The 17,924-nt window shown below is 43.6% G+C and overlaps 1 protein-coding gene across 1 annotated transcript; it reads right to left on the bottom strand.

The window, feature by feature from the left end:
• Nucleotides 1–247: 247 nt before the first annotated feature.
• On the bottom strand, nucleotides 248–9,580 carry RGS21 (regulator of G protein signaling 21). The gene is made up of 4 exons (XM_033151004.1): nucleotides 9,570–9,580; nucleotides 5,618–5,694; nucleotides 3,768–3,934; nucleotides 248–501 (listed from the first exon to the last, which is right to left on the bottom strand). Exons 1-4 carry the CDS (start codon nucleotides 9,578–9,580, stop codon nucleotides 298–300), a joined length of 459 nt encoding a protein of 152 aa, XP_033006895.1. The 3' UTR covers nucleotides 248–297.
• Between the last annotated feature and the right edge of the window lie 8,344 nt (nucleotides 9,581–17,924).

The following is a 17,924-nucleotide window of genomic DNA, read 5'->3' as shown; positions in this document are numbered from 1 at the left end:
CATGAATCTTGACATTGTTCATGCCACATTTATATGCCACTTGTTGGAGCCTTGTAAAAAAGTGGGCTTTGGGATTACAGAAATGAGACTCCTGGTGACTGTGAACTAAGGTTCTTGGCTAAATGTGAAGCTGTCTTAACTATTTTGTATCAGAATTAGAAATAAAGGATTAGAAATTAGTCATTGTGACAATTGCTTTTCCAACAGGCAAGCTGAAATACCAGTGAGGCACCTACCTGACTGCAACACTACCTGACCATTGTGTTATATCTGGAGATTGTGTTCTGAACTTGACCTTTACAAAAATGGCAGCCACCTCTTCTGGTTCCCATTCTGTTGCTTTCTTGTGAGTTCCTTATAAGCTTCTGACTTGAGAAACCGGGGGAAAGAATCCTTAGCCATAAGACTGTAGATTAAACTCTGAGCATCATCAAAACACTGGAGAGTCGGTTCAGAAATAGTCTGGGTGATGTGGTCTCTGGTATTGAAGTCGATGTTTATCTGCAGGGAATAGAGTGGCATAAATTGTTTGTTTTTCTGGAGATCAGAAATGTTGTAAGGGAGCCAGAAACAAACACTATTTGAATTGCTTCCCAAAATACAGTGTTTGATGCAAAGCAGCAGGAAGGTCATGTTTTCATTATCTTGAATACTGAACACTAATTTTAATTTGGTTTCCTACACTGAAAGTAGTGCTACCGTTTATTGTTTAATAATGAAAAAAGTGCTTCAGATTTTCTGGGTGCATAATGAGAAATAACATCACCAGATTTTTCACAGTGAGAAAAAGTAAGCCTCAATTTTATTTATGAATAGGTTTTCAGTGCATATACCCCCCAGGCACCACATTTTTTTTTTTAAACTCTATCTCTTTATTCTGGCTACATTCCACAAAATGGCAGCTATCCTCTTTGCCTAAGAGAATTCTGTTATTCAGCAGAACTCCCATCAGCCTCCGTGGTCAGAAGTAATAAGGTTGTAATATGACAACATCTGGAGGGCTGCACGTTCCCCCACTCTTGATCTAAGGCCTCCTACTTACTGAAGCCCTTCTGAGTAGCACTTGGGTAATATGAGTAGCCCTTGGCCATTGTCATGGAATGACTGGATGCTGATGGGCGGTGGGAGGCACCGGTTGAGGAAACCCCAGAGGAGCCAGGGGATTGGTGGTGGGACAACAATGTGTGTTTGGAGGGAGAAGAAGGAGCAGACTGGGGGGGGAGGAGGTGTCAGAAGCTGAAGATGTAACAGGGCTTAGTGAGGAGGAAGAGTCTGTGGCAGAGAACAGTTCAGAATCGGAGGCAAAAGCAGAGGCTGGAGAGGAGGGGAGCCAAGAAGCAGAGACGGGGCAGGCTGCTGATGAAGCCAAGGGGTCTTCCCCTCCTGCTATGTGGCAGTTCCCCCTGCCACTCTGGTGTCCCAGAACCAGAAGAGGTATGAAGAGGGTGGAGCAAAGACAGACAAGGTGGCATAGTCTCAGGTTGCAAGGGAAAGACCCGAGGGAGAAGCAGTCTTAGGGAACTGTGGGAAGGTGGAAACCTTCAGTCCCCACAACTGACTCATAGGGGCAAGATCTACCGGATGAGTTGCTGTGCTTGCTAGGCCTGGCCTCCTGAGCCGACTGTGATTCCTTGAAGAAAAAGTTAACTTCCCTGACACCATGTGATTTATTGCCAACTTGCTCCTGACTCCTGCTCCTACTCCTGCTCCTGCTCCTGACAGCCATGCCTATGCTGAAGCTCCTCTTTCACCTCATTGCCCCAGTTTCTGACCCCAGGGGGAATAACCTCATCATGCATTCTTCTCACATGACCTGGAGATTGTTCCATTCCCTGAGCAGCCTACAAAGGAGATACACTGCACTGACATTCATGCCATGAAAGGATGTGTATAAAAGTGATCTTACAGTTTCAGTCATTTAAGAAGGCATTTGCTGCTTCAAATTAAGCACAAATCTTTCTTAAGCCAACCAGCTGTGCATAAGCACGATAAAATTCGACTAGAAAGCACCACGTTCCATGTGTATTTTTCTATATGCTCACAAAACACCTCTCTCTCTCTCTCTCTCTCTCTCTCTCTCTCTCTCTCTCTCACACACACACACACACACACTAAATTCAGGCTGTGGTAACACTTTATTCCAGTGACTCCAGTTTTCTCTTTGCTGCCCTGGTTGCTGTCAGTGTGCTCATATAAATATTAGAATTACTTTGCTGGAACCTGCAAAATTCATGAATTCTTTTTTTCTTCTTCAAATCATATTTATTAAAGTTTCCAGTACAACAAAATCATATGAAACATTCCAAATTACATTCCAAATTATTTATCCAATTATCAATAAAACAAGAAAGGTTCCAAATCAACCGAATTATTATTTTAAATTTTATTTAAGGCTTCCCATGCTTCAAATTCCAGAGGCTTTTTTTATCTTAACTATTGTCCTTTGTTTTCGCATTCCAATATTTTCACAGCCTCTGATATGTTCCAACAGGCAAGATAGTGTCCAAAATTCATGAATTCAGCCCTGTTCATTAACTTCAAAAGATGTTCTCTGAGCAGGACTGACACTGGATACCCTCCTGTGTCTCTCAGTGGCTTCCCTGATAGTTCTTGCTTTTTGAAGGAATCTTGGAATTTTATCTTGGACCCAGAATTCTGGATTAGATCAACCTTTGATCTGATCTAGCAAGGAGATTCTAAGTCAGAAGTAGATAATAGTCCATCCTTTTGCGTTAACTTCTTTTTTCTTTCCTTTTTCTTTCTTAAAGAGAGCCTTGATCTTGTACTCACTTGTCCTATCCTCCCATTGTATCCTCTTTCCTGCAACTCAATCTCTTGGGTGTATTAAGAAGTATTTAAAAGGAACCCCCCAAATTATCTCCTCAAAAGCTAAGATGACGTCAGTAGCTAAAGTCACTGTCGCTATCAAAAGCGGACGCTTCAATGTAGAAATGAGGGAACGCATATCACAGGAGTAATTAACCAGCCAATTAGTTCAAAAAATGTTTTTGTATGTAATGATCAAATGGCATGGTGTGACAGGAGGATCCTAAAGGACATGTTTTAGCTTTCATCACATCAAAAGGACTCCGCTTAAAGAAATCAACCATTAACACTTGCCAGCACTGACTAGTGTACCTGGGCATTTTCTGAGTAACAAAAGTTCGTTATTGCAGCGTTTTAAAGGCACGTTCAACTTGAAGTGGGATGGAACAGATCTTCCTAGATTAGGATAGGCAGATGGAAGCCTGGAGCCTAATTCTGGCTCCTGGTCCCCAGAGGAAACCCTCAGCCCAGTGGCTGCACACTTGGCAGTGCTGTTGGTGCAAAGCTTTGGGGCACAAATTCAGGGCCCCACTCGGCAGGATGAACACAAGTCGCTCAGAAACGCAGCAGGTGAAGAAAGTGAAGTAATATACATTGGCATCTAAAGAAGTAAGCAAAACTGGGACATCCAGAGTCTAACATTTTCAAACTATGCCACGAGGGATGGGCAAATATGCCCCCTTCACTACTAAAGTGTGGCAAGTCAGTTGCAATTTCTCACAGTGGAAGAGCAATGAATAGGTAAAGCCAGGAGCCCCTAGTTCCTATGTATTGCAGCACTAACTAGAATTTTCAGAAACATTGGTTTGGCCCCTCTGCCCAACAGTATCCTGATGCATATAATGGCCATGTGAATATACCCACTCACAAACCAATAAAGAAACCTGCATTTGAATCCTGCCATTGACACCAGTCTTTCAGAGTTCCCGTAAATGGCTTACCTCTTTTGGGGCGTCGGTTTGGATAAACTCTGAATAAATCTTCTTGGCTTTCGAGGCAATTTTAGCTGCTGACTTTGTTTTCTTGAAGTCCTCACAGGCCAGCCAGAATTCAATGTTTTCCTCACTGAATTCTGACTTCAGGAAAGTCCTGAATGCATCCAAGCCATCTGCAGAAATAAGAAAACACAACTGTGGAACAAGCAGTCGGGTAGGAAGAAACCCTGTCATGGAAACCCCACTGAAGTCAATAGAAATAGTTCTATTGGCTTTTGGTCGAGTACTTTCATGCATTCCCAGACCCTCCTTAAAAACTGATGATGAAAGCAGGATGCCTGGATCACAACATGCTACAATGTGGCTGCTTGATTCTTATTTGTCATGGTCACCGATAAAGAACAATAAATTAGTGGCCTTTTGGACATTTACCCTGAAGGGTTTTTTTTTCAGATGTCCATGAAGCAGGACAATCTCCAGCCCTCTCAAGCAGTAGCTATAGAGTTAGCTATAGCTGAACAAGCTCCAAAGTGCCCAAATGATATGTGTTATCTAGAACTATTTCAATCAGGATGCACACACACTAACATCTTTATAGGAAAAAAAAATGTGTTTTTCTTAATCTGGAATTGTTCATGGTTGTCCTCAACACATTGCTTTCAATCTACAGTGACTCTACAGTGATTCTCGATCTTGCATCCATTAGGGGAGGCGTGAATACATATTTGGGGGGGGGAATATGTACACATTTGAACTCCTCATCCCCCTAACTAGGTTGTCCATGCCTTTTCCTCTGTGCACATGCCACAAATGAATGAAGAAAGAAGTGGTGGTTGTGATGTTGCTATAGCCACATCACTGTGCAGTTGTGGATGCACCTCATTGCTGAGACTGCCTACATCTGTTCTAATGTGTTTTCTGGTAGACAGACTGCAGGGTAATGTAGTCTGCAAAGACCTGCAAATCCATCTGCAATGACTTTTTATTTTGGGAATGAAACCTGAATTTTTTCAAGAGGCACCAGGGGCAGACTTTGGTCTTTCAAACTTCAGCAAGGGTAATATTCGGTGCCCCCTGCGTCTCACATTCCATTCTGTGTATGCACTACATCACAATAGTGGTGCCCTGCAGGGCCCCCCCCCTCGAAATGCCACCCAGTGCAGGAGAACAAGTCACGCTGCCCTAAATCTGCCTCTGGGGGCACTTTCCAGTGGCAAAAAGCTCACCCTATTGTTTTCAGTGTATCAAGTTACAAACAGTTGTTCGGTCGTGAAATTTGCCCAAACAATGAGGAAATTCTGGTGGTCCACCTGCTCCTCTTTAATGAAATGTTTGTAAATCAGTTGCCTCACCCTTTAAGGTAAAGCTAAGGTAAATGAGTCCTGGATAGTTAAGTCCAGTCAAAAGCGACTATGGGGTGCGGTGCTCATCTCACTTCAGGCTTTTGGAGCCGGCGTTTGTCCACAGACAACTTTTCAGGTCATGTGGCCAGCATGACTAAACTGCTTCTGGCACAACGGAACACCGTGGCGGAAGCCAGAGCACACGGAAACGCCATTTACCTTCCCACTGCAGCGGTGCCTATTTATCTACTTGCACTGGTGTGCTTTCGAACTGCTAGATTGGCAGGAGCTGGGACAGAGCAACGAGAGCTCACCCCGTTGTGTGGATTCGAACCGCCAACCTTCTGATTGGCAAGCCCAAGAGGCTCAGTGGTTTAGACCACAGTGCCACCCGCGTCCTTGCCTTACCCTGTATAGGAGTACAGGAGCTGGAATAGGAGACACGTTGGAGGAACAGTAAGGGAAATATAAGTTGAACCATGATATCACTACTTTCATTCAGATGCATCTTACCTTTATTAGCCAGAAGCGTATCTACAGAATCCATCCATGCCATTGTTTCCCTAGGGGCTGACCTGTGAAAACAACATCTACCCTTGAAAATAGCATTGTGATCTTTTGCCTATGTAATCTGTGGATAGTCTCTATGCAGTGTGTATTCTGATTCACAGCTATTGTGTTGGCCCAGCAATATAAGTAAGGTTAGCTTTCAATATTGAACTACATATATTGAACAGCAAAATCACCTTCCTGTGCAGATAGCCACATGAGATGGAGGGTGCAATTTAATATGGGTCCCTTGATTGTTAATCGGGAAGAGAGGAGTAATAAAACTTAAAGCATGCAACTGGGTGAACAATAAGAAAGTCACAGGAGAGGTATCACTGATTTTTCTCCCAGTAGAGACTCTCCAGAAACCTCCTTGCCATTGAATGGGCCAGCTATTAATTTCTACGATCATTTTGCTGGTGATGACTAGAGCTATCAGAAAGGTTATCACGCTAACACTGGGTTGATAAATGGGCTATTTCTCAATTTCACACTGTTTTTAAAAATGGTTTGCTTCACAGTTTTGGTTCCCAACAAGATTTTGATTAAGCATTTGTTAAAAGCAGTAATAGGATTCCGTCCTCTCTCTCCCCCCCCTTCCCCCGGTTTCGTTTCCTGCTTGTGTCAGGAAAAGCTGTCTTCCCCCATCTGTGAGAGAGCACAAAGAATCCAATTAGCTCAATATATTCTCTGCTCGGGTCATATTTATCTAAATCTAAGAACTTGTCAGGGCAGAATAAGATCTTTTCCAAACTAGTTAATAATTTTAAGTGCTTTTTGCTTCCAAAGAAGCATCCCCCTTGGGCTTTGATGTATATACCACCAGAGAAAAAGCATAGACTCTCTTTCTCTCTCCCTCTCTCCCTGAGAATCTGTGGAGTTATCCATAATCCCACTGACAACCCCAACACATTCATTGCATAAGTCTTTGACTATGCAGTGCGTCAAAGGAAGAGCTGTTAATCTATTTCAGTGCCTTCTACAATAGTTCGGCCATCTATTTTTAAGTAGGCAGCTCCGTAGAGAGCAGTGTTTATTAATCATGGGCCCCAAAGCTTCCGAGAAGAGAGATGGCAGATCAAGGAGCTAAGGGAATCTCACTGTTCTGTTAGAACCAAGGGATGTGCTTCAGGTATGGTGTTCTTACACGAAGATAATCTCTGTGTAGGGTACCATGGGGACTGTGCTGCATCTTCCATCTCCAAAAAAATAATAATTATGCATCACTTGGGAAGACAGGCAAACTAATGCCAGTGTACTGGAAGAAGCAAAGGTCACCAGTATCGAAGCAATGATTCTTCAACATCAACGTTGTTGAACTGGGCATGTTGTGCAGATGCCCGGTTATCGTCTTCCAAAGCAACTACTCTATTCTCAACTTAAAAATGGAAAGCGTAATGCTGGTGGTCAACAAAAGAGGTTTAAAGACTCTCTCAAGGCAAATCTTTAAAAATGTAGTATAAACACCAGCAACTGGGAAACACTGGGCTGAGAGTGCTCCAATTGGAAAACAGCCTTTACCAAAGGTGTTCCTTTAGCCTGCTGACTTCGTTTTGGTTTTTAAAAATATTTCCATGCCGCTTTCCCAACAGCAATGTTTGAGATCAAAGAAGCTAACAACAATGGCAAAAACATCACCAAAAAACAACAACCAAAACCAAAAAGCACAATTCCACCAGTGTCAAGAAAATGTAGACACCCAAGAAAGGGTGGTCCCACCCTGCGGAATAATTGACATCAAGTGTCATCAAGCGCAAGTGTCTTCTTGCGGGGTTCAGAGTGGATAGGGTGCTCTAAAGGGCTGGCTTCAGGGACCAGTGACACTGAATAGCTGGTATACAGGGACATTTTGGAGCAGGGAGATCTCTGAAATCTCTTCTTTTGCAGAAAGTTTGCCTTCCCCTGCCCTCTGTGCTCATGTGGACAGGCTGTGTCTTATTTCATGAGGTGGAAGGAGGGAAGAGAGGGTGAGCTTCTGTCCTGCAAGAGATCTGATAGGACAGGACATTTTCCCTCCTACCCCTGTGCCTTTTCTCCTAAAGTGCCAAAAACAAGCACAAGAGATGGACTGAGCTGACTGTAGTCCATCATGCCCCAGAATTTTCTGCATCTAAAATTTGCTGTTGGCTCACCTTGATGGAGAGATGGAGCAATATGTTTCATTAACATAGCCAGATATATTGAACACATTTACAAAAAAAGAGAGACCCTGTGCATTGATACATGTGGGTGTATCTAGTGGAGTACACTACTAAGGTAAAAGGTGAAGGCAAAGGACTCCTGGATAGTTAAGTCCAGTCAAAGGCCTCTGAGAATCCTTGAAGTAGAGCCTCCACAACACTCTTCCTTGTGACTGGTGTGCAGAAAGGAAGGGGTTCCCCTTGTCTCCTAGTCAGGTATGCCAATTGAATAAAATATGGGGAGGCAGGTACGTAAAGGTAAAAAAAGGTAAGGATCCCTGGACAGCTAAGTCCAGTCAAAGGCGACTATGGGGTTCCACTGCTCATCTCACTTTCAGGCTGAGGGAGCCTGTGTTTGTCCATGGACAGCTTTCCTGGTCATGTGGCGAGCAGGACTAAACTGCTTCTGGCTCAACGGAACACCGTGATGGAAACCAGAGTGCACGGAAATGCTGTTTACCTTCTCGCCGCAGTGATACCTATTTATCTACTTGCGCTGGTGTGCTTTCAAACTGCTAGGTTGGCAGAGGCTGGGACAGAGCAACGGGAGCTCACCTTGTCACAGGGATTTGGACCGCCGACCTTCTGATCAGCAAGCCCAAGAGGCTCAGTGGTTTAGACCACAGCGTCCCTTAATGCATCTGATATCTGCAGGAGCACCCACAGCTCGCCTATGCTCTCCAAACTTCCTGACATGAACTGGGCTTCCCCCACACTTCTGGCATAGTGATGGTGGGGAAGGCAGTGTCTATTGGGGTGCTGGTAGAATGGTAATGTTCATGGAAATCTCCAGGTCCCTTTGCATGCCAAGTGAAGTGCTGCTTCTAGTACAGCGAATTAATATGACAAAAGGGGAAAGAAGAGGACATTTTACTTTAGATTAAAATTAATGTGCAAACCTATGATGCAGACAAGCCCAATGAAAGTTAGGGCTTAAAGTGAATATCCTTGTTGCATAATTAATGGCCGTTGGAGTGAGAGTAAAGCAGAAATGAACTGATGATTTGCTATGGAAGTGAGTCTTTTAGATGGTATGTGGGTGCATGTGTCGTTTCAAAAAACAATGGAAGGAAAAGACAATGACAACTGTATTTGAGAAGGGGGTTCCCCCAGTTTCTCTTCATGGTGGGGAAAGTCAGATAGGCAGATAACGAGGGAGGAAAGAAGGCCGGTATTGACATTAGATGTTTTGGCCATGAAGAAGTCTTTGGGGTTTTAGAAAGGATGAGCACCAATTGAGAGAGCGTGGTGTGGTCATCTGTGATTTCATCCTAAGTACGTAAGAAATGCCCTCTGAGTCAGGCCAAAGGGTCATCTAGGATCTGAATGCAACAGCTCAAAGTGTTGGTCTTAATTGCTCCTATCAAAATAAAGTCGCTATTGCGCTGTTCATTGTGCCGTTCAATGAGAGTTTGGCCCATTTATCACCAACTTCACCATTTTATTTTCTCATAGTTTGTTTTAGTTGGTTTCCAGTTGGCCCAGTCAGATTGCGAAAGTTGTACCGTGGAAGAGGGTGTGCTGCTGAAAGGAGAATGAACAACATCTCCCTTGATTATAAGACAGCAAATGAAGTGTGACATGGCAGAGGCTAGGGAGAATACATTTTACATGTTTAAAACACATTTGGATGCAGTGATCCCACCTCCCCCAAGCTGATAATTATGCAACTTTTGAATTTCATATGTTGCCTTTTTTTGGTTAAAACCCATGAAAGTCATAAACAAGGAACTCACTTCACTGGCATGGCTTGCTCCACTGTTTGTCACAGTTAACACTTGCGTTTTCTTTCTGGTTGGTTTTCAAACTGTGGGTAATATAGGACAGCAGAACCATTACATTTAACACACCAATAAATAAATCATAGTTTTCAGATTGACATTCCCTATTTATCTGCTTTAGTGTAATTTCCCACAGTGCACCTATTATTCTCCCAGTGATAGCTGTGAAATAAAGAAGATAATAATAATAATAATAATAATAATAATAATAATAATAATAATAATACCCTTCAACCAAAGATCACAGGGCATTTTATAACATAAAAACACAAAATGCTTGTTTATTTGATTTATTGCATAGTTGATGGTCCTGGTCAGTGGTGAAAACCTATTTAATTCAGGTTATTGAGATGATTGACAGCATACTAGGATTTACCCTGCTTTTGAAATGTGTGTATGGTTTGGGAGGATCAGGAAAAATTGAAGTAGGTAAGTTAGATTATAGATAAGTAGATCTATGAAGCAGTGGAACAAAAGCAGCAACCAACCTCGATAAATGTGGGCCTTGCAATTATGTAGTCATTTTGCTCATTCTTCGGGGGGGGGGGAATTGCTCTTTCCCTGTCACAGGTCTTTTGTACAACAGCACTGGGTCAACTTGGGAAAAAAATGCTCATGGGGAAGAAAATCAATAAAATGTCATATATTTGCAGTAGTACCTAATCCTGTATGTCCTTGGGTATGCAGGACAATAGTAAGCATGCTAATCTTGAGCTTGCAAAGCAATAAGGTAATTGTGAAGACATGATTGTGTCAGGAGTCATACACTTAGACATAGGTTTCTTTAAAAAAACGATACTAGGGGCACTCTGTGTGTTAATTAAAATTGGAGACACATTTCACTCTTGTAGCCAAAAAGATGCACCTATGCTTTCTAGAACAGTTCCCAGAACAACAGATAGATGATAGATAGAGAGTGCTCATAGGCCTGCCATCAAAATTGATTAGACAGGCATTCCCTGGAGACAGGGACACCAAGGTGGTGGCCCCATGCTTGGAGAATTCCCTTTGACCAGTTTCGTTATCGGTTTCTAACTGGGTCTTGAAAACCCTTTTCATTTCAATCCTGCTTTTAGTTATAGGTGATGTGCTGGATCTTTATATGTATATACAGTTGCTGTCTTTGCTTAAAAAGGTTTCAATTTGTTTTAATGGAATTGTGCTGGACTATAGAATGCTTCACACTGTACTTTAGCTTTATAACCCCTCCTCCCAAAATGCACTTTTTACTTGTAATGATTTTTAATAATAATAATAATAATAATTCACACGCTAAACCCTTGAAAAACCAAGGCAAGATGGGAGGGATTTTTAGCTAACCCTAGGCTAGCTTCCAGCAATATGAAGCAAAAATAGATGTTGACAGCTGTTGCCTCATTTACAGCAAAATGCAGGGAAATGAAGACTGGATCTATCATACCTGCGATACAACCAATTGGGTCCAACAGAGTAAACCACACACCGCTAAATGCCTTCCATTATAAAAGAAAAATGGCATGATTACAAATGGTACAATTAGTATCATGCCCAGTTAGTCCCTCAGCTTCCAACCTCTGTTTCAGATATAGGTAAAGGTAAAGGGACCCCTGACCATTAGATCCAGTCATGTCCGACTCTGGGGTTGCGGCACTCATCTCACGTCACTGGCCGAGGGAGCCGACATACAGCTTCCGAGTCATGTGGCCAGCATGACTAAGCCGCTTCTGGCGAACCAGAGCAGCGCACGGAAACGCCGTTTACCTTCCCGCCGGAGCGGTACCTATTTATCTACTTGCACTTTTGACGTGCTTTCAAACTGCTAGGTGGGCAGGAGCTGGGACCGAGCAACAGGAGCTCACCCCATCACGGGGATTCGAACCGCCGTCCTTCTGATCAGCAAGCCCCAGACTCTGTACTGCCATAGCTTCCTGCAGAGAATCCTGGGAACTGCAGTTTGGTGGGGTTGTTACCTCTGCCTACCATCTCAGATTCCTAATTCTCAGCTTTCCTTGGGAAGCTGAGAATTAGAAATAACAGTGAAAGCTCATTAGACTCCTTCATAGTCTTGCCCATGCATCTTCCTGGGCTTGCTTGCAACACCAGCATAATGCAGTGAGGCATGATGTTTCATTCCCCGACTTGTCATTGTGTAAGGGTCCCACCCCGTCGACTTGCTTGCTGGCATGTTAAGCCTTAGGATCAAGCTATATGCTATTCAGTGCAGCCACAATTTATTGCATGTGAATTTCAGGCTGTCATCCTTCTGTTCGCCTGCCCTTTAGGGAAGAATCAGAGTACCTGTTACCCTTCCTCTTCTCCTCTTCATTTTTTAAGCTTCACCTTGTTCCTTCCAGTGCTTGGAATTGTATCAGTGAATTCAACAAAAGCTTCGCATCCAAGGCCAGCTCAAATTATTTTTCTGCCTGGGGTAAAAGACAAGATCACACCCTCTCTTTCCTTGAAATTCTGTACCATAGCTGACCAGACTGACAGCATAATCTTACTTCAATGCCTGCATCAGGACAGTATCAGACTGGTGGCAGAGACAGATGAATATGTCAGTTTTGTTTTGACTCATTTCTCCTTTCCCTGATCTTTAAATTCAGTTCTCCACATTAGTTTACAGTTCGTTTTTTTTTTTAAGGCCTCCTGAGGATTCACCAGCGTCTTAGTGCAAATTTCTCCTAATGTACATGTTTTTGCAACACATTTCCTTGGATGTGATGCATTTTGCGTGTTATTTTCACTAATACTTTAGTCCACGCATTTTGGAAACTTTCCTTGCCTGGAGAGGTGGATTGCAAAATTCAGAAAATTGTGACTTTTGAGGGATGGCTGCGTTTCGGTTGGTATCTTGTTTGGGAAAGTGTGAATTGGGTTTGTTTGCCTTTAAATGCAAACTGACTACAATTTCTCCCATGCCCCTCATTGGGAGGGCTCAAGTGTCAGCCGTCAGCCTCGCTGACACCCTTTCTTGACTCCTCTTGGTCCCAGTGAGTGGGAACATTGACATAACCCTAAGGGCAGTAGCACATTTCACACACTACGAAGGAAGAATAGCAAGCTTGGGTTGAAGGCACAAGGTAGTCTTTGCAGCACACATAGCTCTGCCCCCTTCCCCACTCATCAGCACCTGCAATCTGAGGCGGCTTCCTTACTCTGCGTAATGGTAGAGCTGTTTCCGACAGCTTCATAGATTTCCCTTGAATACTTACGGAACAAGCAAGACAGCACTAACAGTTTCAGAGTCTACTGAGTCCTTGCATGTCTCCCATCAAGTAATCTGCATTGTCCTTAAATTGAATATGATTCGTATCCAGATATGAGTTGGAGAGAGAGAAGGAGGAAGCTCCACTCATTCTCTACAGCATTTATTAAAACGGTTTCTGTCTGGGCACCTGTAAATTGCAACAAATGCTATTTTCTGGCAGACTGGGAATGAGTTTCTCTTAATTTGTCAATTATGCCTGGAATAGCTCTCTCTTGCCACATTATAAAGGAGTTTGGAAGTTATCAAGTCACCGCACACCAATGAATCAGGCAGTAACAACTCTCATTTAATTTGTCATCCTGCGACCACTTGAGGGTGTGTGGAGATTTTTGCTGTTGTTCTTAATCTTATGATTTGTGATGTCTGGGAAGTATTTTCTGAAGGAAGAAATGTGCGGTCCTCCCTCCTGCTGTGACACAGGTGCTTATAACACGGACGGGGAAACATAGGGCCCCCTAGGAATTGTTGTCTGCAAATCACATCAGCCTCATCCAACATGTGCAGCACTCAGGGAAGGTGGGGAGTTGTATTCCAGCAACATTTGCAGGGCCACAGGTTTCCCACCTCTGGTTTATAAGGACATTAGGAGAGCCCTGCTGCATCAGACTAAAGATCGATCTGGTCTAGGAATAGGGAACCCTTGTCAGAAGTGACATTCGCTTCTAGGCAACTTGTTAGTGGTGAGCATGTCTAGAAACAAAAGTGGGAAGAACAATGAATGTAAAATCACTCAAAGAATGTGCAGAGCATGGCTGCTGGGGCTGTGGCTTGTGGGGAGGACTAGCTAGAGTGGCCTGGGGGGGGGCTGCATTTAAGCCCTGGGTCTGAGGCCCCTCCACTTCTGAATTCACCCAGTATTTAATTTCCTGCCATAGTCAACCAGATATGAGCAGGAAAGCTCATAAACTATAAATGACTATAGCAGTCCTCCCCTGGTATTATAGACTCATAGAGTTGGAAGGGACTCCAAGGGTCATAAAATCAAACCCACTGAAAATGGGATCATATTTAATGAGGGTTCTGGTTGCGCATGTGCCCCTGACACAACCCCCACCAGGCTGAAGGTGCTGGGCATGGCCCAGGCCTTGTCTGTATGGCCCCACAATCACACCAGGCCATTTGAGTCAATCAGTGCAGGTGGAGTGATTTGTGGGGATCTATAAAAGTGGCAGCGCGATGTGGCTGAGGCACTTGCTTTGCGCTGCGGAGCACCCGCCCTCCTGTCCTTATTTGTAGGTGTTGCTGCTTTGGCCTTGCTTCAGATATTGGTTGGTCACCTGTTTTGGAACAGGGGCCAGGTAGGAATTTTTCCATTTGGCAAACTGGCAGTGGCCACTTGGTTTTCGCCTACCCCCTTAGCAACCATCACAACTTTGTAAGGTTTGGCGGTTAGGCATTGGCTTAATGAAGTGTGTGGGAGGGGAGGTGCAGCCATCACCTGCCCCTCCATGAATAAGGGTATTCCGGTAAAGGAATTCAGGGGTCTTGGATCTCATCTGAAGTCCGCTTGAGGGACTAGGGCCATGCCAGGACCACAGGAACCCTGGGGTGAGCTTCGGTTGATCTTCATCAATGTTGCTCCCTCGTTTGGTGTTTACCCTTTCAGACTACCAGCCAGAGAGGCAGGAGTCAGTTATAGTCTGTTGCCAAAGCCTAAGCCAAAACCACTCACTTTGCTGTAATCAATAAAGTTGTGGCCTAAATTTTGCCCGTTAACTTAAACCAAAATTACATGTCAGTGTGAAGTCATTTACTTGGGGAAGGGCTTGGGGGCCTCGGGGCACAATGCAGGAATCTTACCCAAAGCATCAAAGACAGATGGCCACCCAACCTCTGCTTAAAAACCTCCAAGGAAGGAGAGTGCACAACCCCCTGAGGGAGACCGTGCCACTGTCGAATGGCTCTTACTGTCATAAAGTTTCTCCAGATGTTTAGTTGGAATCTCTGTTCTTGTAACTCGAAGCCATTGGATCAAGTCCTACCCACCACAGCAGGAGAAAACAAGCTTGTTTCCTCTTTCATGTGACACCTCTTGAGATATTTGAAGATCTCCTCTTTTCCAGGCTAAACATACCAAGCTCCTTCAACTGCTCCTCATAAGGCTTGGTTTGTCCCTTGATCATCTTGGCTGCCCTCCTCTGCACATGTTCCAGCTTGTCAACATCCTTCTTAAATTGTGGTGCTCAGAACTGGACACAGTATTCCAGGTGTGTTCTGACCAGAACAGAGTGGGAGCTTCATGCACGGTATATAGTATACCTGAAGGAGCGTCTCCACCCCCATCGTTCTGCCCAGACACTGAGGTCCAACGCCGAGGGCCTTCTGGTGGTTCCCTCACTGTGAGAAGCAAAGCTACAGGGAACCAGGCAGAGGGACTTTTCGGTAGTGGCGCCCTCCCTATGGAATGCCCTCCATCTCATGTTGAAGAGATAAACAACTACCTTACATTCAGAAGACATCTGAAGGCAGTCCTGTTCAGAGAAGTTTTTAATGTGTGATATTTTCCTGTATTTTAATCTCTGTTGGAAGCCACCCAGAGTGGCTGGGGAAACCCAGCCAGATGGGTGGGGTACAAATAAATTATTATTATTATTATTATTATTATTATTATTATTATTATTATTATTATTATTATTATTATTACTACTACTACTACTACTACTACTATTATGTACTCTTTTTACCTTTCTTGGTAAAATGGTGGTTTTTAATGGGAATGCAGTGCACAGAGGCATGCGGGGGGGGGGCACTTGTCTCTTACCTCCCTAGTACAATTGGAACTAAAATCTGTTCCGATTCTTCTACCCGTTACTTTTTTCACCTGTTGCCTCTGTCACAAGAGATTAAGCGGCTTGGTGCCAGGAATTACTGACCACCTCCCCATGTGGGGAACTGCCTAACTGCAGCAAGAACATTCCAGATCTTTCCTGGCTCCATCCACTCAGGCTAGCCAACCTCCTGGGCAGGAATAAGTATAGAAGACTTGAGCCATTTGACTGCTTCATTAAAGCTTCATTAAAGCCTTATACTATGGAAATTGCAAAAAAATAAAATGCTAGTCACTGAAAAATGCAGATATTGAGAATGTTGAAGCGGTGGTGGGTGAGGAGAGAGACACTAGACATTTCAGAATCTTTCCTTTCTCCAGGAACATAGTTTCACTCCCACTATGATATAGTGCTGTCACTTCATGTTCCCCCTTCCAACCAGTGCCATCCAATGACAAGAGAAGCAAAACCACATGTCAATAGGATGATGTTGGTCCTAAGATAACCAAGGCCTAGCTGGTAGATTTCTCTCTGTGTACAGAAAGAAGGATGAGTTGGAGATTTCAGAGCTGCAGTGGGGAACCTCAGGTTTGAGGGCTGCATAAAGCCCTCTGGGCAACTCTTGAAACTTTCTTCAGGCCACAGTCCTCATTGACCCTGCGTCGGATCTCCAGGATGTTCTCCTTACTCAAATGTGTCCTCAAACTCTGATACTTCCTCTTGATTGTCTGGAGAGGACTGTGGGAAATGGATATAGAAACATTTCTTCTTCTGCCTCTTTCTGCCTCCAGCCCTACCCACCACTGACACATGACCCTCAGAAGATGGTACAAAAGGGCTGAAAGTATTCCCCCGCTTTTCCTGTTTTTAGAGGGCAGGCACAGCAATTGAGCCCTAAGCCCCTCTTGGATAGAAATCAAAGGTCCCCTTGTCACTTCAGGAACATTGTGAGGAAGATTTGTTGTTCAGTCGCTCAGTCGTGTCCGACTCTTCGTGACCCCATGGACCAGAGCACGCCAGGCACGCCTATCCTTCACTGCCTCTCGCAGTTTGGCCAAACTCATGTTAGTAGCTTCAAGAACACTGTCCAACCATCTCATCCTCTGTCGTCCCCTTCTCCTTGTGCCCTCCATCTTTCCCAACATCAGGGTCTTTTCTAGGGAGTCTTCTCTTCTCATGAGGTGGCCAAAGTACTGGAGCCTCAACTTCAGGATCTGTCCTTCTAGTGAGCACTCAGGGCTGATTTCTTTGAGAATGGAAAGGTTTGATCTTCTTGCAGTCCATGGGACTCTCAAGAGTCTCCTCCAGCACCATAATTCAAAAGCATCAATTCAGTTAAATTGCATTCCCCCTCCCATTCCTAGTTTTTAAAGGGGGGAGTGGAGGGAGCTAATACAATGCAGAAAAATGAAATGTGAAATGCCTGAGCAATTGTTTTGTTTTCTTCTGGCATTAAACAAGCCCTTTCCGGCTCTGTAGAAGAAAGGGGCACATCAGTGGGAGAACAGATTCTCACCAGCATATTGACCCAGGAGCAGTGTGGTAATGAATAGGGATATTTTGTTTGGCGAACTGAACAGCAGATAAATATTCTAGATGCTTTCCCAAAAAGCGTTGATGCATGCTGCTGCATTTCTTTTAGAGAAGGATTATGCTTTGTAGATCTGACATTGTTAACCAGGAGCCTGTTTTACTATCAAACAACAACAGCCCCCAGTGGGGCAGTGAAACTCAATCAGGTGTGTGGCAAAGCAGGTGTGCAAAAGTTTTATGTGCCAGGTAAATCTATCAGAAGAATTTTTTTTTTGAAGGGGGGTGGAGTTGCAACTAAATTACATAACCACCTTGGTAAGAGACCTGTGGTAAGAGATATCAGTTTTGAACTGGGATGGTTATGGATAGCTGCTTTATGTTATTGTTCTGATTTATTATTTCCTTGAACCTTGAATAGTTCTATATTTAAAAAAAAAACCTGTTGTTTTTGACTGTTTGCTATCTTGAATTTCTTCCAAATTATTAGAAATTGGAATCAGAAGAGATTTAGGCTGTAGTAATCAGAAGTTAAATTAAGAGAGGATATAAGAAGTTGGAGTTGTGTAATGTTTATTTTATTAGGAATAAGATTTTAGGTATATGGTGATTTGATTTGTAAGATTAAGATAAGTTGTGAGAAAGAAGATTTTACAATGTTACAAAGTTACTAAAGATTAGAAATGAACGCAGAAGAGAGGATGCGAGGAAGTCCCAAAATAATGATTATGAAGAGGATAAGGATAGATAAATAATTATGTG

This window comes from Lacerta agilis, chromosome 6 (assembly GCF_009819535.1).
Source record: "Lacerta agilis isolate rLacAgi1 chromosome 6, rLacAgi1.pri, whole genome shotgun sequence".
Lineage (NCBI taxonomy): Eukaryota > Metazoa > Chordata > Lepidosauria > Squamata > Lacertidae > Lacerta > Lacerta agilis.
Note: the sequence above shows the minus strand (reverse complement) of the source record. Positions and strands in the feature narration are given on the sequence as shown.

What these genes read in the sequence shown, in the direction of transcription:
- RGS21 (XM_033151004.1), bottom strand. An exon ending in TACGCTTCTGGCTAATAAAG is followed by an intron (nt 3,935 to 5,617) that starts GTAAGATGCATC and finishes TTATTTCTGCAG; the next exon opens with ATGGCTTGGATGCATTCAGG. An exon ending in AAACCGACGCCCCAAAAGAG is followed by an intron (nt 502 to 3,767) that starts GTAAGCCATTTA and finishes TATTCCCTGCAG; the next exon opens with ATAAACATCGACTTCAATAC.